Raw genomic sequence first — 23,172 nt, forward strand, 5'->3', positions numbered from 1 at the left:
AGATTAAATGCATAATCTGAAAATTAGTTGTGGAAGTTAATAAAAAATTTCTACATAAATCGGTCATCTGAAATCGGGCCTAAATGCCAGACGAAAGAGGTTTAAGACGGTTTTAGTTTGAAAATATTTTAAGGAGAGTTGCCACCTCTTTGAAAAGTCAAACTTTGTTAACTAATACACAATATATATCAAATATTAAAATATGAGTGTCAAACGAAAGAGCCGTAAGAAATCTTTTGTTTGAAAATTTACAATATTTTTGAGAGGTTTCGTCAGGGTTACTATGCGTTTAAAAAGTAAAATTCACATTATCTAATAAGTTAAATGAACTATTAAGTGATGGATATTAGTCGAAATGGGTTTCAAAAGGCTTTATTTCTGACCTTTATTGAGGAGGGTTGCCACGTGTTTGAAAATTCAAATTTAACTTAATTCATCAGTCAATTGAAATACATATAGTTACCTAAAGGTGAAAAGGTGACAAGTCCATTTTTTTTAAACTGTTCAGGTTAGACGAAAAATAGATGTGGTTTCGCATTATCTGTCATTCTGCATCAAACACTAACTAAAAAAATGGACTTGGCACCTTTTCACTTTTAGGTCGCGATATGTATCACAATGTTAGACGAAGGAGATTTGAGAAGATTTTAGTTTGAAAATACTTTTGAAAAGGATTTCCACTTGTTTGAAAAGTCGAATTCATTTAGCTTATATATACGTTTTATGAAATATCAAAATATGAGAGTCAATCGAAAGAAGTTTATGAAGGCTTTAGATTGAAAATATCTGGCCACCTTGCCGAAAAGTCATATCGATACAAAATGCGTGGTCAAATTAAAGGCCTTGACCTGTAGATCCTTCCTTCGCTGTGCGCTTCTAGTGCCATTTAGACCCAGATAGATAAATCTCTTTTGCATGCAAACAACTGGCGAATTCAACACGGCGATGTCCTAGGAAGTGTCAATTGCCCCCCGCTGCATCCCTGTTTCTATAGTTCCGAGCTAGTCTTAAATTCTACGGTTCCGAACCAAAGAAAAAGTATCATGATTTTTCAATCTTTTTGGTTCTTCCGTGTGTACGATTTTAAATTATTTTCAAAGAAATGTGTTTTCAATTTGAAATTAAATTTGTTTGAATGATTATAAGAAATGTACGTTTAGATATGTACCTTTGACTATAGCTGAGTTTACAGAGGTGCTTGTTGTTATTGGTTAGATTCCAGACGATCCCAAGATGTTAAAATATTAACACAAATTTTTGTTTTGTATTACCAAGCTATGAAAAAGCATCTGCGAAGTGCAGAATGGAAGCGTATTTGAACGAAAAAGCCGCCAACGCATATCTATGTAAAGTAAACAAGCCCCCGCTGCATCCCTTTTTCGATAGTTCCGAACTAGCTCTAAACTCGTCACCTTATATATGGAATTTTAATGGAAAAAGTGAAATAAAATAGTTTTTTGAGACTACCACATTTCGCTGATCTTGGACTGGTGGGGATCTAATTACTATCGGACTGGTTTGTTTTTGGCGATAAAGATCTACTACGGAACTAGAAATTTGATTCACTAGTCCGCGGTTTCCCTGCAGGATTGCTCATAAACCCGAAATAAGGATTCAGGGCTACTTGTTATCACCTCACATCTTCCAGCAATGTTGGTTCTCGTTGTTAATGCAGATATACATCAATGGAAGCCTGACAGATATTTCGAGATCTTCAATAAATAACCCTTTATTTCCAGAAGCAAACCCATTACTTTTCAAATTCTTGCCGCAAAGGCAAAACTTCTAGCAGTTATTGTGCAATGTAAAATTTTGCAACACTTCACAAAATTCGGAAGTATTACCTGTTTTCATTCTCTCTCTCTCGCTACTCATGCACGTTCTACGTTTGCTAGCGTCTACATTGCAAGTTCCCACGATTATCATATCCAAAGCGAAAGATAAAACAGAACAAAAAATATTAAATTTACATAATAACAAGTAGCCGAAATTTATTTATGCAAGCAAACTTATTAAAAAAAAGTAAAAAAAAAGTGCTACTACTGCATATAAAACCACAAGCTGATGTGGGTACATGAGTACGCAAATGAAATTTACTGACTTCAGCGTTCCAGGAAGGCGTTGAAGTTTTGCCTTCGTTATCTACAAAAAAAAAAAAAACCAAGAAAATTAAAAATAATAATTAAAAAATGCATGCCCACTCGCACCGAAACGAGGTGCAAAAAAGCAAAAACCAAAGTAAATATATAAATTAAATACAATAAACAAATGGGCATACAAATGCAGGCGTTTCGAAAAAGTAAGCAAAATGAGTTGGCGCTAGCATGCAGTAGTCGCCGTCGCATTTGTGCATAAAAAAATAAGCACGCTATTTAAATAAATTAAAGCGACAAAGATGTATAAACAAATGTGACTTGGCGCTGATTGTAAATGCATACATACATACATCCATATGTAACATTCACAGGAGTTTTGCCGGCTGTCGCCGCAAGTAATAAAACCGGTGGCAAAATTTTCAATTTTTTTTGCTGTGTTATTTTGTTTATTGCACGCAAACTACTATAAATGAAATTTTAAAGTTTATGCAAGCATTTGTTTAATTTGTGTTTTTTTTTTTTATAGCGCAATTTATTTATTATAATTTTTTTACACAAATATTTTGGTACAGAGACAAAAGCCGATGGGAATGCAACGATACCGGCTGATACTCGATTTTGTTTAACAAAATGCAATTTGTCGATGCAGCGCAAATAAAATAAATATGAAATATATAAATAAATCATGGAAGTAAAGTCGATTTAGTGTGAGTGAGGCAATAAATAATTTCAATATTTTTTTTTATTAGTATTAAGTATGGGACATGTGATTTATTCGCAAAAGTTCCTATTATATTCGATGCAAAGGTATGGAAATTAATTTTAATGTTCTAACATTTTTTCTATTCCAGGTTAAACGTCCCAAAACAGAGCACACGGATACAAATGAACGAAATCGGTAAGTAGCTTGCTGTAAATAAATATGAGTGTTGGGAAATATTGAGTACTTTTTGAGAATCGAGTTCTTTGGCATCGATACTTTTGAAGGATCGGGTATTTTTTTAGTGTACTGAGTACTTTATATAAATATGCACATTTTGGTAACATTTCAATGCTTAGTGTAGCCTTTTATTCAATTTAATAAATTAATCCCAAAATACATGAAATAAATGTCTAACTGGATCGGGTGCAAGTATTATACTTGAAAATTATTGAAACATGAAAATGGGCAAAATCATCATTGAATGCCGGTAAATATAAAAAGCACTCAGTATTTTTTAGTTTATATTCGACACTCAATACTAATTACTTTGAATCTATCCTGTTTCTTTCGTGTTCTTTTAAGCTCTGAGTACTTTCGAGTTCTCTTGTGAGTACTGAGCACATAAGAGTATTCAGTATGGCTACTTTCAAAAACCGGGTATTGCCGATACTTTTGAGAATCGAGTTCTGAGTACTTTTGGTAGCGATAGTGTTGAGCACTAGTAAATATTGAATAGAGAGTGTGCGGGCATGGTTGCCACTCAGTGTTGACGTTTTGGCTACTGTTATTTAAAACATATACTATAAAAATGAATAATAACTGTTATTTGCAGATTATTTATATAACAATCAAAAATAATTGTTATTTTTTTCTTATTCTGCATAAAAATTGCAAATAAAAATTTATTTTTAAATTTGATTCTCGGTGAAAAAAAAAAATCGATTGGTATGTATCACTTAGTCGTAGAACATTTCCTTCATAGTGAATTTTTCAATGACACTTTTCATCAATAACTGTTATGTTCGACCCCTGCTCTCTGTACATTTTATATGGATACTTGGTTGTCCTCAATACTAACAATTTTTTACTGCGAAACAATTGAAAATTTTAAATTTTAAAGGCTATCTTGGCCACGTCCTTACAGCATTGTCTACTACAAAAGTATATAAATACAATGAACTTAAGGCAATATTATGTACTTATGCATGTATTTAAGTCTATAGAGAATTATAAGGTACTTCAAAATCATGTAAAGGCGAGCGACAAATGACCAATAAATTTGATTTTTTGGGCAGCTACAAATTTTACGCGTATACTTTTACAACAAAAAAAAAAAAACTCTACTCACATTCATACATTCTTAAAAGGTATTATGATTCTTCGATTGCTACAAAAAAGTGTACAAATATGCATTAAAATTTTTAAAGAAATAGCCTCTCTTTTCATATTTTGCATATACAAATCGATGTACATAAATATTTCTATTTCTATCGAAAGAACATGTGTAAGAATTTCAAAGAATTTCATGCCACAAATCTTTCAAACCTCTTTTGATTTGTTACGAGCACTTGTTTCTTGCTTTGCGCTTAAGCGGTTTAAGTAAAATCGAAAAAAGGATACCAAATAAAATGTGTAGAAAAGTGTCACACATAAGCGGTTTTCACACTTTGCATGCCGTACGATACACATTTTTTTGAAAATGTATGTATGTATGTACGTCGTATGTACGCATTCACTATAATAAAAAAGGGCGAAGTAGAAGAAAAAATAATTTTGAGCATTTGAAATCGCTTTGCACTTAACGCCTGCGCATGCGCATAAGTGTATTATTTTTGTGTGTTCACTGTATTTTTGGAAATGCTACAAAGGTCTGCTAGTAATGGTGTTCAAAAATGCAGGATGCGCCCACTACTTAAGAGATTAGGACACTCTGAGTGTTCACAACAAAAGTACACATGTGATGTCCCATTTATGTGCTATTAATTCAGAATAATACAAATTTTACATACAAAAACTTCTTTCAACCTCATGACGACCAAGCGATCTCGATGACCTAAAGAGTTTATCTGCTCACAAGAAAATTGTTTGAACCTCTAGAGATTAAAATTTAGGTTCTTTTTCAGAGGCTCCTTCCATTAGAAACAAAAAGGTCTTGAATTGAAGAGACATCTTGGTAGTTTCTAATATAAATATTATTCAAAGAAAATATTATCAGCACATATATTTTGGAGCTTGAAGGAATAGGTTAGGTTAGAAGGGCGTGTTTGAAATATTCCATACTTTCACTCGGTTACAAAATTTTCCATTGTGTGTGCTCTCTTTAAGCGAGTGTCAGGGGGGCATACGTACCCATAATCGAAAGAGTAGCTTCTGCTCATTATTCTACTGAACCGATTACTATCCCTAATAAGGCCGAGGAGATACACAGTGTCCTGTGATGACGCCGGTAAGGACTCTTACTGCAGATCTATTGAGCTTGAGTATGTCCCTTGTATTTTTCCTACTAAGCCGCGGCCATGATATTTTTGTGATCCCTGAAAGGATTTTTCAATATGACCTTCTTTTTGGAAGCTTTATTAGAAGATCTTCCAACAGCGCTGCCGTTCGAAGGCAAACGAGAAGGTGGTTTTCCATGGCAGCGAAAGTCAAATAAGTATCTTTTAATAGCCATGCCTTTTGAAGGCAGGCGTGAAGATCTGGGTGACAGGTAATAAGATCAACGGAAATAAGGTCAATTGACTTTATTTCCCACCCTGGTGCGAAATAAAGTCAATTGATATTATTACCTTTTTAAAAACGAAATAAAATCAATTGACATTATTTCTCTTTCAAAATTAAATTTGCTTAGCTTCGCGGCGGCCCGCGTCAGCGCGCCACACCGCGCGCGTCGCGCTCGCGCTCGGGCCCCGCGTACCCCGCGCGACCGGCGCGCACACCACGTCACGCTACGCCGCGTCCCCCCTTCCCCGTCTCCCCACGTGCTGTAACGCAGGTAGATTTATTTTTTGTATACGTTGAAATAAAATTTTTATATATTTTAAACATCGAGGGCTTATATTCAATAATACCCCCTATATGCACACTTTTCACAAAGATGAGATTCTGATATAAAAATCCACCTAAGCTTTAACTGTCATCAGTTATATTAATGTTACCTTATATAACGACAGGTAATAAGTCCCAAATGGTTTCTAAAATCACAAATTAGTTTTTGTGCAAATTGCAGATAGAGGGTATTAATGAATTCAAGCCCTCGATATTTCACATTTTTATATTTGTAAGTTATTGGAAGCAGGGATGCCAACTTGGCTCAAACCGTGCCATTTGTTCCTATTTTACTTCAAATGGCACTTAATTTTTCAATTTGGCACAAAATGCCAAAATGGCACTTTTGTAAAAAAAATAACATTTCAATACATTTTTGTGAAATCCTTTGCGTGTACTTCTTTTTCTCAACTAAAATTTTCTAATTTTTAAAGGCTTTTCAACTGGTTTATCTTATTTTATCATTGCACTTTTGTTTTGAAAATGTGGCTTTATTTTATTGCTAAATGTGAATGATTAAAAGGAATTACACCTTTTTTTATCACTTTTATTTTTCTATTTGGCACATTTTGGCACTTTTTTATCCTCAATATGGCACCTCATAACTAAGGAGAGTTGGCAGCCCTGATTGGAAGATTTCTGCTGTGTTTTGAGGCAACAACTTGTCTGCAGTAAAAAAGCATATAATTTGTGTTTCAAAAGTGTGTGAAAACCAATCAATTAACTTATATGATCTCGGTTCCGATATTAAATAATCAATAATTGTTTATACCCGCATTTTGGCACATTGGCTCGCTGAATGTGCCATCTAATAAATAGTGTCGTCGTTCTCCTTAGCTGCTTTTAAATGACTGCTGGCGGAGACATAAATACAGTGTAAGAAAATTCTTTTTCTGTAATTGTTTCCTTATAGAAAGGTTGGGTTCTTTTCCACCTTAGACATTCCGAATTCGTTCAAAATATGCTAATTTAAAACACAGAATTCTTTCAGTGCTGCTCCGGGGTTTTTGGACATGTACTGTTTCTTCAATTTAATAGTGTTCGCTTTATTTTTGTAGAAACGAAAAATCTTTTGCAAGTTATGGATCATTTCTCCACTCTTTCTTCAAATATTTCTCGTATTCCAGCTGTGCGCAGGCGTTTAGTTTTTCGCATCGTGTTTTTACATATTCGTAATTTAAATTTTTTTTAATATAATCAATTGGTGGTAGTTCATGATTGTGTGTGGATTAATATCACAACACTGAGGATTTGGCAAAAGCCTTTTTCATCTATTAAAAAACAACACTTACGGGGCAATGTTTATTGTAAGAACAACATTTTTTTCTTTGAATCGACATACTTTAAGCATTGTTGACGCTATTTCCATTTGAATGAGGAAATAGCGTCAATGACTTTATTTCCAAATTTTTGTTGACTTTATTTCGCACCCTGGTGCGAAATAAAGTCAATTGACCTTATTTCCATTGACCTTATTACCTGTCACCGAAGATCTGTTTACAAGGCAACCAAAGTAAAATCGGTGTGTGTCTACTGCAAAGTTAAATTCAAACTGTTTCATTATTATTTCATGTAAATTTTGCCTTCTAACCGAAGCTGAAACAGAAGGCCTGGAACTCCGGCCATACAAAATGAAAAGGAGTAAAGAATCGAGCACGGTAGGCCTGTCGCTTCAAAATATCCGAAATAAGAGCTCGAAGAAGGTCTCTTATTTTGTGATTTTGCCGAATGGGATGTAATTTGTGCTGGCTTTTATGTCAGCTTTTTATTCCATTGAGCCGGCCGCTTTTTAATTCACTCAGTATTGCTGCATTCCCGAAATTGGTTGCCTTACACGCATCCTTCGCCTCTCTGAGACTGGACGCACTCTTTGCGGCCGTACCATCGGTGAAAATATGCACCGGTTGAAAGTGAAATATCATGCTAAGCCCCTTCTGAGGTGCATTACTCACTGCCCCCGACATGCCACATGTACTTTTTCTATTATTTTCCTGTTATTCCCCTTGTCTAGAGCCAATGGGTTGCAATTGGTCTGATGACTGTGATGTACATCTCATAGGTGACATAGTCCCCATTGCTTTCAGAAGCGCGTGTTACACGTGGAATATGCTAATAGAAATTCCTTGGCTCTCCCCTCTAGGTTCTTTTTCCAACTCAACTTGGAGTCCAGAATGACTCCGAGGTATTTTGCCGCGGAGGAGAGTTTCAAAGCACTTTCCCCTGATTTCGGCAGAGAAAAATAGGGTACTTTTGTTTTCCTTGTAAACAATATCAGTAATGTCTTGGAGAGGTTAACCGCCAACCCATTCTGGTTGGTACACTTAGAGATATCACCTAGTGCACTCTCCATTAGTTCACTTATCGTTGACAGGAATTCGCCAGTGATGAGTATCACTAAACCGTATGCGTAGACTCGTATTATTGACGCGTGCCCTTGGTGGTCGCGTCGATTATTCTGCTGTTGAGCATGGAGTCGATCCATGCCACCATAAGACGCTGAATGCTGTGCTCAGAGACTGCCTTGCTTATCGCCTCCGTTCGGACATTATTGAAGTCTCCTCCAATATCCAAGAAGGCGTCAGGGGTGTATCGCTTAAGTTCCAGCGATTTTTCAATTGTGCTTACCATTTCGTGAAGCGCGCTTCCAACAGATCTTTCCGCAAATCCTTCTTAGTTTCTTAAGGCATCAAGTCCGCCAATCCCAAGCGGGTATATGGGATGTATGTCCGCTTCGTTATATTTTTGGAAATCAATTTTATTTCCTTCCGTGTCTTTTTGAACTGCTACGATTCACGTTCGACGGATATTCTCCATGACTCACTGAACCTCCCGCTGCCATGCTTGTGCTAAATTTCATAGCCTTTTCTGCGAAACTTTCATCTCCTTCGCATAGGGTATGGCCTATAGGCTTTCAATTCTCACTTCTTATACCGTTTTTAAGAGATTCCAATGTTGAGGTTTTGGTGGGTGAAATTTCTCTAAGTGGAACTGACAATAATTATCGAATTATTGAGAGTACAGTGATTTTCTAAATACTGACGCCTCCGGGGCAAACCTAGAACGGAGCTCCATATACATGCCCTCTTAATTTATACAAGCTCTTTCCCTGTGCCGAGGTGGGATATCTCACACTTCAAACACCCTTCATAAGAGCTCCTAAGTAGACTTGGACTATTTCGTTGATCACAGCCTCATAAAGCCACTTGGTTTTACTTCGGTTATAGGCAACTAGCTTTACGTACCCCTGTAATCGACCGACGTCTGATCTGCTTTGCCTTACTTAACTTTTGGCACTAATTTTGTCAATAAGGGTTGTTCGCACTTCCCTTGCTTATTAAGCATCCCGCCTTTTAAATTTTTTGTTTATCTTTGACACATGTTTTTGTTTCGATATTTTGCTACACCAGCGAAAGATCGTGTCTAGACTCCACGGGTTTTAGTCGGAGCCGTTACCTGGGCTTCATTCATTGCTTTTTAGAGCGACTTTCTAAGCGATTCAATGTCGAAATTCAGAATTATTTTCTTGGTTGATAGAATATCCTCGTACACTTTTTCGGAGTCCCTGATACTTGACGACCGGTAAATCAGCACTGTCTTTAGAAGGGTGTGCTGTTATTGACCCTCAGCAAGATACCTGTGGTGAGCTTACTACAGGCGGACCCAGGACGCTCGGTATATGCGTTGCAGGAATCCCAGTTCCTTTCATTTTTGTGTGTGAAACTATCCTTACGTTGAATGAACTCACGAAACTTTCATAATCGATTCTAAATTTTATTTTCTAGGTTTGGTAGCGCCATACTTAAGCAATTAGTTGTATGAGACTTTTTGTTATTTTTGTAGGCAAGTGTTCATATTCATTATGGCTTGCCATATTTACTTACATAAATACGTCTGATTGACGCGCCACATTGCAATTCATCAACACACTTCTGTAGGCGCAAAAAAAATACACATAACTACAACAACCAACAAAAAAGAGTTCTTACTTAAAAAAAATATATATATATATGTAGGGAAATTTGTTATAATTTTTCAAAATAAGAAATTTCATACTCATTGAGAGGGAGAGAGAGAGAAAAGCAGCATCATTAGTTTTAGAACATTGTACTGTGACATGGAAATGGGGCTCCCAAAAAACTTCTTGTGACATTTGTACAATGGAATTTGACACCTGCATGCTGTGGCGTGTGGTTGGCAGAGCAAAGGCACATACATAGTTACATAGTTACATATCCACATGGATACAATTTGTATTTGTATAATTTATTTATTATGAATGAATTTTTGCTCCATTCGTTGATGGTCCGCCTGTTGGAAGCGGTTGTTGCAGTGAAGCGGAGATGCTGAGGTGCGACTCTTGGCCATTCACGTCTACACCGCCAGCGGCATGGGAAAATGTTGGTACTCAAAAATTGCTTCACATTCATTTGATTAACTTCCTCTGTGGTGCAGGCTTTGGTATTTACTCCCTCACCCTTTACGCTCTCTGGCGATTGTCTCGTGCGCAATATGTACTTATTCATAATTGCTTGGTGATAAATGAAGTTCATTGTCGTGCTGCTGGTCGATCATATTTTTGTTGATGCCATATTGCCTTTGTTGTAATTTGATGCATATCGAGGTGTTGTAGCAGTGAGATATTTGTAGAATATGTTCGGAAATTCCATAAATGTCCCCAGAGTGTCAGTAATATGAGTGGGAAAATTGGTTGGCTTCATTTGGTTATATTTGTGTGCTTGTGTGTAATTATCTAAATAAAAATGTTAATATGTATAACCGGCTAACATAGAAACGTTGATTAATTTAGTGAGGTGTTATTCGATAGGCATTTTAAATTTATTGAAGACATTTATTTTTTAATTTTCGTAGGGAAGTCTGGTTGAGTGTCAAAAATATTTTGTGGGAAACCCTTAGTAAGTACTTTTGGTTCATTTAGAATATCGACTACTGGCAATTATGAATACTTAGTTAAGAACCTTTTTTTATCGAAATTCAGTATTTTATTTATATACTAGCGGCTCCGTTTTTGATAAACGTATTTTTATTATGTGGAAACTATACCTTTTGAACTTGAAATAAATCGGTTCATAAATACGACTTTTATAAATAACTCGACTCCCGCGCCACCTACCGAGTTTTCTGGTAGCCTATAATAGGACCATATATGCAAGGTATAACCTCTGAACATTTGACTGAAATCTATGCAGTAGTTTTCGAGTTAACTCCGAACAACGAAAACGGCTGTTGTTTTATATATATATATAGAAGATAGAAGATTGCAAACATGAAGAAGACATGTATCTACTGTGAGACTGGCATGGTGTGTGGGTGGCCGGTTGGTAATACTGCCCAATGCACATAAGTCCTAGTTAGAGGAATGGAAGGATATATATCGGAAGTGGCAATTCATTGCTCATCTGCAAACTTAGTAGTTTTGTGAGGGAAAGCGAATTTAGCTCGTCCAAAAATGTACCAGCTAAGTCTATCGATAAGCAGACAGTACAGAGAAAATGTTCTGCACTACTTGACCCTAAAATTCATACCATCCAATTAGACGCTCCAAAGAACCGCAGTTCGCCAATTCATCGGCCAGTTCGTTGCCTTGAAGACCACAGTGTCATGGCGCCCACAAAAGTTCAAGATCGTTCCACCTTGCAGCCACTTACATTCTCGGACCATTTTTGAGGGGCAACTTGGTTGCCACTGCAGTCCCTGAATTTCATGTTAATGCTCTTATTTATATAAGGCTTTGCAAGACAGGTGTTTGCATTATTTTCCTTTATTTTAAGCCGGAGAGAGGTACATCTATCTTGCCCATTTCCTTCTTATTTTTTCTTGTAACTAATCCGATACGCCCACCCCTATTCTAATCGCGTGTAACCAATTAGACAGTGACCCGTAAGAGTACTTATACGGATAGACATTCCTTTCTGTTTAAACATACGAGTGCATTATTCTATTAAAGGAAGGGCAGGGAACCCTGATAGTTTTCACAAAATAAAAGTGTGTTCCAGCGTTCATTGACCACTTGAATTGTGTGATCCCTTACTTATATACTCTTTGAAGGTGGCCACTGGTATACCCAACCTATCCTCTCCTGAAAGGTTGTCTGTGGTTATACTTTAGTTTGATAGTTTGTCCGCGTTGCAGTTATTCTGAATATCCCTTTGCCTAAGCACCCATATGAGCTGAATAATTCTATAATGCTGGAACTTCTCATTCAGATATCTCTTGAAATAAATCTCTTCTTCCGGGGAGGCTCAAGTTTGAAACCATCAGCTTAAAAGTTTATAGCATATCGACGGCTGAGTGAAATATAGACTTATCGCGGCAGCCGGTTTGAAAACGCCCTGTCTCAGATGACTTTTGAAGAACGCGCTGCCTTAGAATTTGGTTAAAAAACGCCCTGAAACTGAAGATATATCGAGAATAAGTTGAGAAAGGTCGTTTTTGAATCAGCAGCTGAGAAATTCTGAAATGGGGCTTTTTTCAACCAAATGCCCCATTCTTGAAAAGATTTCTGAGATAGGGTGTTCTTGAAAAGTTGTCTGAGATAGGGCGTTTTCGAACGGTCAGCTGTCGATATGGTAAAAGCCTCACGACCAGGACTCGGATTTTGATGCAATGTCAGATTTTTTTCTGAAGCTTCAGAGGAAACGTTTTTAACACAATTGAATGTGATCATGTTACGCAGATTTTTCGCACTAAGTATTAGAATTAGAATGGAAGAATTGATTTTTCGATCCATCCCATTGCATATGGTCGGAGTAAACTTACCCTGAATCACTACTGCAACATCGTTCGTATACGCAATTATCTTGTATCCATCTGCTATTAAGCGCAGCAAAAGTTGTTCATTGTAATAGGAGTGAGAAAGGACTCCTTTTGTCGACTGGCCTCCGATTCTAAACACTCCTTAGCACAGAACTAATCCGCGGGTGAACAGTTGTTGGTTTATGAAACTATTTGGGGCTTGTCATGACTCTCAATAATTGGCAAAAAAGAAGGGTGAAGAGAACAGTAGATGTGAATCTAGCTTTATAGTTGCAGACTTTGATTATACATACTTACATACATAAGTGTTGGACTAACGCTGGATCTCCAGTAGGCATTAAATGTCAAAAATTGTAATGACAAACTTGGGCATTAAAAAAAAAGTTTTTGTCATTACGTTAAAAAAATAGTCATTAAATTCATTTCCACATGGCATTTTTTTTAATACCTCCAATTTTTTATAATTTTAATACCTAGCGGAAATTCGGCATAAGAATAAATAAAATTGGCGCTTCGAATCACAACATGCTTTGCTGGGTATTCAACATAAGCTCTTGCTCAAAATTGTAATTATTATTATTATTGTTGTATTTACGGTCGAATGCACAGACTCACTCGCACAAGGTATTTTCGCATATTACTGTCACATTGATTAATAACCGCTATCAATAGTTGTTTAAGGAAAAAAATCATAATAGGCAAAAAATAGGAGATAAATTCGTTTTAACGTCAAACGCCGCGCGCCGTAGAAAAAGCAAAAAGATACAAAATAAAACCTATAAAAAAATTGACAGAAACATTTGCTGTACATATGGAAATCAGCTAAACGGATAATGAATGATCAAGTCAAGTGCGTCGCTAAATGTGTCTCCAGAGCAGATGATTAGGACTCGTACTATTTTAAGTTTATTGCTTTAGTTTCAGCTGCTTCGCTTGTTAACGTCCTTATATTTATGTACGTACATATGTATGCATGTATGTATTTCTGCACATACATATTTGTGCACGTAGTTTCTTCGCATGCGAGACATTTTTCCTAAACCTTTCTGCACTGTAGCCGTTGATCCCCAAAGCAGTCTCTGCTCAAGACACTTGACCGCATTCGAAGTACGCGCCTACGCATGCATACCAGTACAAACCACGTATGTAGATATACATACCCTGTAGGACATTGGGTTAGATTAATGGCCAGTTTCACGAAAGCAATTTAAGTGAAAAATTATTTTCTATTTGAATTTAATACGAAAATTGACAGAAAGAAGTAATTTTTCACTTAAATTGCTTTCGTGAAACCGGCAGTGAGAGTACTACGATTATTCGCCTCGTTTCCAAAACCACTTTTCGAGTTATTTGAAAAATTGCCTATTTGGGAATTAAACAAAAAAAAACAAGTTTTATTTTACATAGTTTTTATTCAGTGAAAATGCTTAGATTGGTATGAAGTCATACCATTAATTACAATTAAACTAGTAACGGTTAATTTAGATTTTATTCAGAAAAGAGCAAAGAAAGAAAAGTTCAAAGTTTTTTTAGATCAAAAGTAAAACAAAATAAAAATCAGTGAAAAAGTCTCGTTTTTTTATTTTAATTTTTTTTTTAAATAATTTATTGCATTTTTTCTGACTTTTTCGGTTTTGAGTACTGCTCTTCCTGCCGTGCCGTGCTTAGATGTACCTACTGCGGTGATGGACACTGCCTTGCCCGCGGGCAAAGCTCTTTAAAGCTTTCTATACATTTTATATAGGCGCGCGCAGAGTAAAAGCTCTCTGCCCATCGCTGACCTACTGCCAAAAGATTTTTGAAATAGTGGTCGCTCCTCGGCAGACAATGGCAAACCTCCGAGTGTACTTCTGCCACTTTGAGTTGGAGTAAAAGTGTGATCTCTCCATTTGTGGTGCAACATCCAGTAGCAAACCTGAATTGCAGAAGCGCGGCGAAACACGTAGAAAGCGTTTAAGCGCCAAGCATTCAAATAACCTGGGATATAATCTTAAAACTATTTAGGGGTTTCCATCCTGGAAAAAGCCTTGAAAACTTCGAAGAACTTAAAACCTTTACTGAGAGGTCAAGATTTTTATGAAATGAAAAAAAAATCGGCTTGTTCGATTAAAAAAAAACCCGGTTTATTCGATATAAACCCGGTTTATTCGATACTCGAAAAATTAAGATTAAAAAAAACGCCCATAGATATCAAAAAAAAAAAAAAAAAAAAAAAAACGGTTTGGAAAAACCGAGTCAATAACCGTAAAGAATACTCAATATACTAAATCGACCTAAATTCTTATAACCCGTGACTCATTTCGACCAAAAGCCCGCAAAGTCCTATTTACATTTAACATTTCGTGCCCTGGACTGTGACCAATTGTTCCATTCTGCATATCATTGAAACTAGAAACAGGTCAAATGGAGCCTTTATCATTTAATTGCCCTACTCACCATTAAACTTGAACCATTTTTTTTTACAATCTAGCAAATACCCGGCGTACTTCACTGCGCCTTAAAAGTGTTAGTGTGCTGTTTGATACTCTTATTATAATACTTTTTTTATTTTATCAATTTAATTTAACACACATTTTTCAAACAGGCCGCAACCCTCCACAAAAAATTTTTCTACAGCAAACTTTTCTAAACCTCTCCAGTTTGATACCCATAATGCAATATTCAATATATCTTTTAAATTAAATTGAATTGAAATTTTCAAACCGGTGGCAATCTTCAACAAAAATATTTGCGGCCGTAAGCCTTCTTAAACATTCTTCTCTTGGCAACCATATTGCAATATTTATGTTATCTGGTCAATTTACTTAAACTACAATTTTCAAACAGGTGGCTACTCCCTAATTTTTCTTTCTTTCTATATTTTAAGTTAGACCTCTAGCAGTGGATCGGTGAAAACTGCATTCAATTCCATACCTTGGTTTTGGAGTGATGCGCGTACAAACATACAGACAGACAAAATTTTAACAAAATGTTGAAATTTAATTATATGTATAGATAAACTTGGGTATAAGTATTTAAAAAATTGAACCATTCGAACCGAACCGAACCGCGGTTCAGAGATACTCATGAACCGGTTCTTGTACAGGTACAAGTTTTTTTTAAGTGGCTCGACCCACTGACCGAACCGCATCGATTTTTGGTGCGGGTTGCAGCCCTGGTTTTAATACTATTTTTGGTCTGGTTACAAAACAAATATGCTTTTGGTTGTAATTTGTGGACAATTGTTCTCATCTTTCCTGTAGGGTAGGTAGCCACATCTGCGTATTTACATATGAATTTCCGTTTATTGTTGCTACGCCTAACAATAGGACACTTGACTTTACTGTTTTACAGTGATTTTCAAGTGTTTATTTTTAATTTCCTTTTCAGCTTTCAGTTTCGTTTAGTTTTTCTTTTTTCTTACTTAACCTACGCATGACTACAAATTTTGTTGTTACTATTTTAGCCTTTTGCTTCGTGCTTCGTTGTTATTGTTCTTGTTGTTAACGTTTATGTTGATTTTTATGTTTGTCCGAGGAATTATTGATTTTTTATTGCTCATTTTGGTCGCCGTCATTGGTGACATTTCCAACGTTTGGTTACTTTTATTCTTTTTTGTAAATTTTTTATTTTTTTTTTTTGTATTTATTCCTGTGTTATATTTCTTTCTATTTCTCTGAGTTTTAACCTTTATGAGTTTTATTTATTTTCATTTATTGTTCTTTCTTACTGCCTGTTGCCTGTTTTTTTCTCATAGTTCAGTGCCACTCCACTAGCAGTTCGGAGAATTGTTGGTAATAATTTTGAATTTATTAGCTCATTTAGAAGAGTGGGATTTTAGTTCAAATTAACTTCGATTTTGTATTTTGTAGTTTATCTGGATTGAAATCAACAATGAAATATATACATATGTATTTGCATGTGCAATAGGATAAGTTATCAGGATGTAGAATATAAGCCTTGGCTAATCGATTTTTTTTTGTGATTAATTTCATTTAAATGCTAATGAAGCTGAGAAAAATAATTTACTTCAATGTGGGTAGGTAGTAGAGATGCCGTTTTTAAATCGATTAAATCCGATTCGAGCTGTGAATCGATTCAAAAAATTCGAGAGATGACATTCGATTTTTCCTCAATTAATGCATATGGAGCTACTAGTTTGCCCAGGAAAACTATAAAATTTTTAAGAAATTTTAATTTGAGGCTGGTACAAAAAAATAACTTGAGAGAGAAAAGACCAAAGAATTCAACAACAAAAACTCCAAAAATTCCAAATTCCAAACATTTTGCAAATTTTTATAAAAAATGTTATCGCCTTATTTACTCATTGTAGAAAAAAATTTTAGCATGTATGCAGCAGTGATCGGACTTAATAAAAATTCTGTGTGGTAGATTCTGGAAAAAAATGTGCTAGATTTAGAAAAAATGTGGTAGATCTCAGGTTTCGGACCAAATTTTTTACAAAAATTAAAAAAAATAATCTGAAAGGTTCCAGTTTAACTGATATTTTTTAATTCGAGTCTCTAGAAAAAACTTTCAATTTATGGTTTGCCAATTTTCACAATCCTCCAGTAAAAGTCAACAACGCGTTGAGAAAACTTTTGATGCACTGTAATGTGCTAATACTTTCACAAAAATCGCCGATTTTTTACATTTTCTTTATTAGTTCTTTTTATAAATCATATATTTTGCAATTTAACACAATAAAATCACGTTTCCCAACAAAAAATTTAATTTTGAGAAAATTCACTGTTTGACAGTTTTTTGTTCTCCTCCCATTCGGCTTTATTCACTTTTACTTGAGAAATCTCATCGCCGCCGGGAATGCGAAATCTTGTATACTATCATTCTTGTTATTAGGGACACGAATTTCGATACGATATGATACCATATCGATATATTTGCCATTCGATACCGATACTTTTTACTCGAAAGTTTTCAAACGATATTTTTTGGAATGTAGTACCAGAACCCTTGTATCGTATCGAATCGTAAATGAACATTACAAAGTTAATGTGAATAATGATACATTTATATGACAAAGTATTAGAAAATAAAATGAAAACGTCAAAACTCTAGGAATCGGGCAAGACTATTTCTTCTTGTGGTAATATTTAAAATTAATTTTCCAAATTCCGAAATGTCAAAATGTATTTACAGCGATACTTTAAATGAGTATTATATCGATACTTTCGGTTACATATCGTGTCCCTACTTGTTACCACATAGTGTTTAGTGTTGGACAATTTTTGCTCTTAAAATTAAAAAATTAAGAAAATCATGTGGAGCTAAATTATAACTACTCAAAAATGCGAATATGTGGTAGATTTCGGACCTTGTGTGGTAGATGTGGTGGATGCTCCAAAAAGTGGTCCACAATGTGGTAGACGTCCGATCACCGGTATGCAGTCTTATAGAAATTTTTTCTTAAAAGGGTAATTAAGATGTGAAATATAGAGCCAGCGAAAACAAAAAAAATATAAAAAAGCTCCATTGCCTAATACACTTCCTAAAATAGTGGCCAATTTTGAAAAAAACACAATTTTTTCGATTTGTGATCAAAAAAAAAAAAAGAAAACAAACAAAATTTCGAAAAAACTTAACAGTTTTCTTCAATAGGGCTAACGTTCAGTTTTTACAAGTCATTAAATGAAAAAATAAAATAAAATTAATGACTATGTTCAACATTAAGCATATCGTTGCCTTTATATAGAAAAAACTAATCTTACACTTTTTTCAAATAAACTGTTATGAACAATGCATTTATGTTTCAAAAATTACTTTCAATAAAAGTTTGGTCAGATCGCTGTGGTTTGATTTTATATAAAAATGTAGTAAAAGGCGTCATTTGATTGCATACATACTCTTGGGAGATCGATTTTTTTTTTGACGATTCCTTCGTGCATCGTTTATTTTTATTTCGATTCGAATCGATTCAAAAGTCGATTTATTTTTTATTTCGATCTTGCATCGCTAGTAAATAGTTGGATAGGACTGGCTGGGCAGTAAAAGCCTCACATAGGCAGAAGTGATGCGCGGTGCCGATTATTTAAAGAACCGGTCCTGTTAAGTCCGAATCCAAAGAGAACCAGGAATTTGGATAGGCTCCGGTTCTCAAAAAGTTGGCAACGGAAATTGGCCCAATCGAAATAGTCTGACAAAATATTTCAAAGAGTTTTTACAAAAATTCAATTTCTTTTATAATTTATTTATTTATTTAAAGTAAATTAATGAAAATAAAGAAATATATTACATTAATTTCTTACTTAGTGGATATGTATTTGTGTAGTCAAAATTTTATAAAGATAAAATAAACGAAATTAAATTTACCTAAGCGTTTTCCACGTTAAGGTTTCATTTAAACCAAAGTAATGTTTCTATTTCAAAACATGATTTTTTCGATGTTTTATGCCAAAACAATACATTTTTTTCCGGAATTTCGAAATCGAGTTTTGGTTCTTGCGGAACCGTTTTTCGGTGCTTTTGGAATCGAGTTTCGGTTCTTCCGGAATCATTTTTCGGTTCTTTTGGAATCGACCTTCGGTTCTTCTGTAACAGTTCTTTTGGAATCGAGTTTCGGTCCTTTAGGTATCAAGTTTCAGTTCTTCCGAAGCTGTTTCTGGGTTCTTTTGGAATCGAGTTTTGGTTATTGCAAGACCGTTTTTCTGTGCTTTTGGAGTCGAGTTTGGGTTCTTCCGGATGCAATTTGCGGTTTTTTTGGAACTGTTCTTCTGTAACCGTTTTGCGTTTCTTTTGGAATCGAGTTTCGGTCCTTTGGGTATCAAGTTTCAGTTCTTCCGAAACTGTTTTTCGGTTCTTTTCGAATCGAGTTTCAGTTCTTCCGGTGCAGAGGCACCTTGCACATTGACGGTCCGGACACTAATGTTGTATATTCTCAAATCATTTTTCGATTTCTGCCTTTGCAAGAAGTGTTTTTTACACAAACTTTTAGAACTTTTTCAGAAAAAATTATAATTTATTTTTTTTAATATGTAAAAAGTATTTAATTCTCAAGAAAAACATTTCGGCACCAATCTGATCGGCTCAATTACTTTCTCTTCCAGCCTTTGCTCTCAAACCACCGCTCAAACGCCTCAACATCAGCAGCAGCAGCAACAACAGCAACATCAGTCGCAGCAGCAGCAACACCACTCCTCACAACTTCATCCTCACTCCCTGCCTCACTCACAATCGCCACTGGGCACAGCTACTGCGGTCACTTCCGCAACGTCTGGTCAATGCAGCCCGCTAACGTTGCCGCCACAGTCGCAGCCACTGCAGCCAACAATCACTTCACTGGCATCACTTAGCAGTCATTATAATACGCCGCCCAACTTGAATTCCAGCTGCAGCCTTTCGTCGGGGTTAAGCGCCTACACTTCGCTTAGTGCCGCCGCAACTGCGCCATTCAGCCAATCGCCCGGCAGCAGTTTTTCCACATATCAGCATCCCCATGCGACAACCGACGGCACCTCGAGCGGCGTCGATGGGCCAGCAGGCCTAAGTAATGCGAGTGCTTCGAGCGCAGGCCGACATTCTCATGCGGAGCTAGGTGGTGGTATTGGTGTGGGGGTGGGTGGCGCGGCCAGCACAGGTATGCCTCATTGGCTCCCAGCGGAGCCACATTTGGCATCGGTGAAGTCGGAGAATCGCAGTCCTGGGCTGAATAACAGCGGTGGTGGTGGCGTTGCATCCAGTGTGAATGCCAACAACAGTGGTATTGAGAGCCAATCATCTATGGGCGGAAACAGCGCTACACAGCGCTTGGATGGTAGTGGTGCCATCAGCGGCAATGGAAGTACACCGGGCAACAGTTCAATTTATGGTTGCTCTTCGGTTGGCGTCGGAAGTCTGAGCGGCATGGAGAGCAGCGTCGCAGGTATTGGCGCAAACTCCTCTTCCAGCGCGGCCATGGCGGCGGTGAATTCATCAGCTGCAGCAGCAGCCGCAGCGGCTGCTTACGACACCAGCAAACACGATTACTACAACTATTACAATAGCATGCAGCAGTACACGCCGCCATTCTACTCCACCTATGGCACGCCATATACCACTGCAGCAGCGCGTGCTGCCACTAAAATCGAGCCCAGTTCACCATACCTAACGTCGTCGTATGCGACAGCCACCGGCAATAACAACTCCTCGCAACTGTATCCAACCGCCTATGGCTACAACAACTTTGCGCAATTTGGTACAGCAGCCGCAGCAGCCGCGCAGCAGGACTACGGTAGCTACTACAACGATCAGTATGGAAATTATTACAACCCGGCCAGCTACTCGCCGTATGCGGCTGTAAGTTCGCCCAGTTCGAGTGCGGCTAGCCACGGCTTCCATGTGGGCGCCTCCAATTTATCGGAAAGTCCCACCGATACGCACTCGACCACGCCTGTGCTGCACGCCACACATTCACCACACTCGCCGCTGCCGATCTCACCGAATGCCAATGCCGCGGCGCTGAACTCTAATTCCAACACTGCGGCGGCAACGGCGCACACCAAAAGTACGCCTACCAGCAAAAGTGGGCGCTCACGCGGACGACGTCATCAGCAGCCGAGTCCAACGCGCAGCACCACTTCGGACACACCAAACAGTGATGCGGCTAAGCCGCCTGAACGCGTCTTTATCTGGGATCTAGATGAGACGATCATCATTTTCCATACGCTACTCTCCGGTTCCTTCGCCAATCGCTACACCAAAGACCAAAGCACGCTGCTAACGATCGCATTCCGCATGGAAGAGATGGTCTTCAACATGGCCGATACGCATTTTTTCTTCAACGAAATTGAGGAATGCGATCAGGTGCACATCGATGATGTGTCCTCCGATGATAATGGTCAGGATTTGAGCAATTACAACTTTGCGACGGACGGTTTCCATTCGGGTGCGCCACCCGGCGCGCCGCCAAATCTTTGCCTGCCAACTGGCGTACGTGGCGGTGTCGACTGGATGCGCAAGCTGGCGTTCAGATATCGCAAAATCAAGGAGATCTACAACACCTACAGAGGGAAGTGAGTAAACTGTCATGTATGTATTTGTGAAAGATCGAAAAAAATTAATTTGCTTTTGTTATTTTTTCAGCGTTGGTGGCTTGCTGGGTCCTGAAAAGCGTGACGCCTGGCTGCAAATACGCTCGGACATTGAAATGGCTACCGACAACTGGGCCTCACTGGCCACGAAGTGTCTGAATATGATCGCGCAGCGCGAGAATTGTGTGAATGTGCTCGTGACGCAGACGCAGCTGGCGCCCGCATTGGCTAAAGTGCTGCTCTTCGGGCTCGGCGGTATATTCTCCATCGAGAATATCTACAGCGCGCACAAGATTGGTGAGTGGGAAAGTAAAAGAAAGCGAAATGAAATGAAACGAGCTGAGATGGAACTGAAATGTGATAGTTAAACCAAATGAGCTGAAATGGGAGTTGAAAAGAAATTAGTTAAAAGAAAATAAGACTAAATAAAGAAAGATCAAAATAATAAAATAAAATCAAATCAAATAAAACAAAAAAAACAATAAAATTAAATTAAATTGAATTAAATTAAATTAAATAATTTAAAATAAAATAAAGAAAAACAAAACAATGAAGTCAAATCAAACCAAGTCAAATAAAATAAAATATAATAATTTAAAATAAATAAATTAAAATAAAGTGAAATAAAATAAGATAAAGTAAAATCGAATCAAGTCAAATAAAATAAAACAAAATAAGTAAAATCCAATAATTTAAAATAAAATAAAATTTAAATATAACAAAAAAAAAATAAGTAAACCAAATAAAAATTAATGAAAATAATTGAAATGTACGAAAATAAGAAATAAAATCAAATTTCTATAAAATTCCTCCTTTCCCTTACTTCCAGGCCATGACACCTGCTTTGAACGCATTATGACACGATTTGGTCGCAAAGGCACCTACGTAGTCATAGGCGATGGCACCGAGGAGGAGAATGCAGCGAAGACGTACAACTTCCCCTTCTGGCGCATTTCGTCGCATAGTGATATACGCGCACTTTACACAGCGCTCGATATGGGTTTCTTATGAAAGGCGCGCTGCTGCAGCTGGATATATTGCGCGACATTTACACTGTAAAAAAATTAATAAGAAGTAAGTTAAATAATGACAATTATAATATTAAATAATTATTGAGTTAATTAACGAAAAAAAAACGCATACATACATAAATACAGTTATAAGAAAAAATCTCTTGCATGTAAATTAAATATCGTTGTAGCTAAGCAAATGTACGCACCTAAAAATTAAAAGACTTCTTAATCACTATATTTAGTTAAAATAAATTAATCTATAATCAAATAAGTTAAGTAAAAAATGTATAACACTAAAATATTAAAAACACAAAAAAAAAACTAAAAATATTCTTTGTTGCTTAAATTAAAAAAAAAAAAAACTAAAAACAAAAATATGTACAAAATGTACATATGCCACGTTCGTTCGCTTTAATTTGTATTAGGCTTACCGAAATATTCTAAAGAATAATAATAAAACAAAATCAACAATTGATTATTGGACCAAAATTGCAAAAAAAAAAAACCTTTTACTTACATTTAATAATTTTATTTTT

The 23,172-nt window shown here is 36.6% G+C and overlaps 1 protein-coding gene across 2 annotated transcripts in view; it reads left to right on the forward strand.

Annotated features, from left to right (window-relative positions):
- LOC118735829 (developmental protein eyes absent) overlaps positions 1-22,915 on the forward strand; it is a 100,960-nt gene extending 78,045 nt beyond the window's left edge. For both annotated transcript variants that reach the window (XM_036465805.1, XM_036465804.1), the window contains exons 2-5: positions 2,948-2,994; positions 19,662-21,605; positions 21,676-21,920; positions 22,453-22,915. In XM_036465805.1, coding sequence (XP_036321698.1) covers positions 2,948-2,994; positions 19,662-21,605; positions 21,676-21,920; positions 22,453-22,634 — 2,418 coding nt within the window. In that variant the 3' untranslated portion in view covers positions 22,635-22,915. The remainder of the gene's footprint in view (positions 1-2,947; positions 2,995-19,661; positions 21,606-21,675; positions 21,921-22,452) is intronic.
- The last annotated feature ends 257 nt before the right edge of the window (positions 22,916-23,172 follow it).

The sequence above is a fragment of the Rhagoletis pomonella genome, unplaced genomic scaffold (assembly GCF_013731165.1).
Source record: "Rhagoletis pomonella isolate Grant_MI unplaced genomic scaffold, Rhpom_1.0 Rhpom_scaffold_00003, whole genome shotgun sequence".
In the NCBI taxonomy this organism is placed as follows: domain Eukaryota; kingdom Metazoa; phylum Arthropoda; class Insecta; order Diptera; family Tephritidae; genus Rhagoletis; species Rhagoletis pomonella.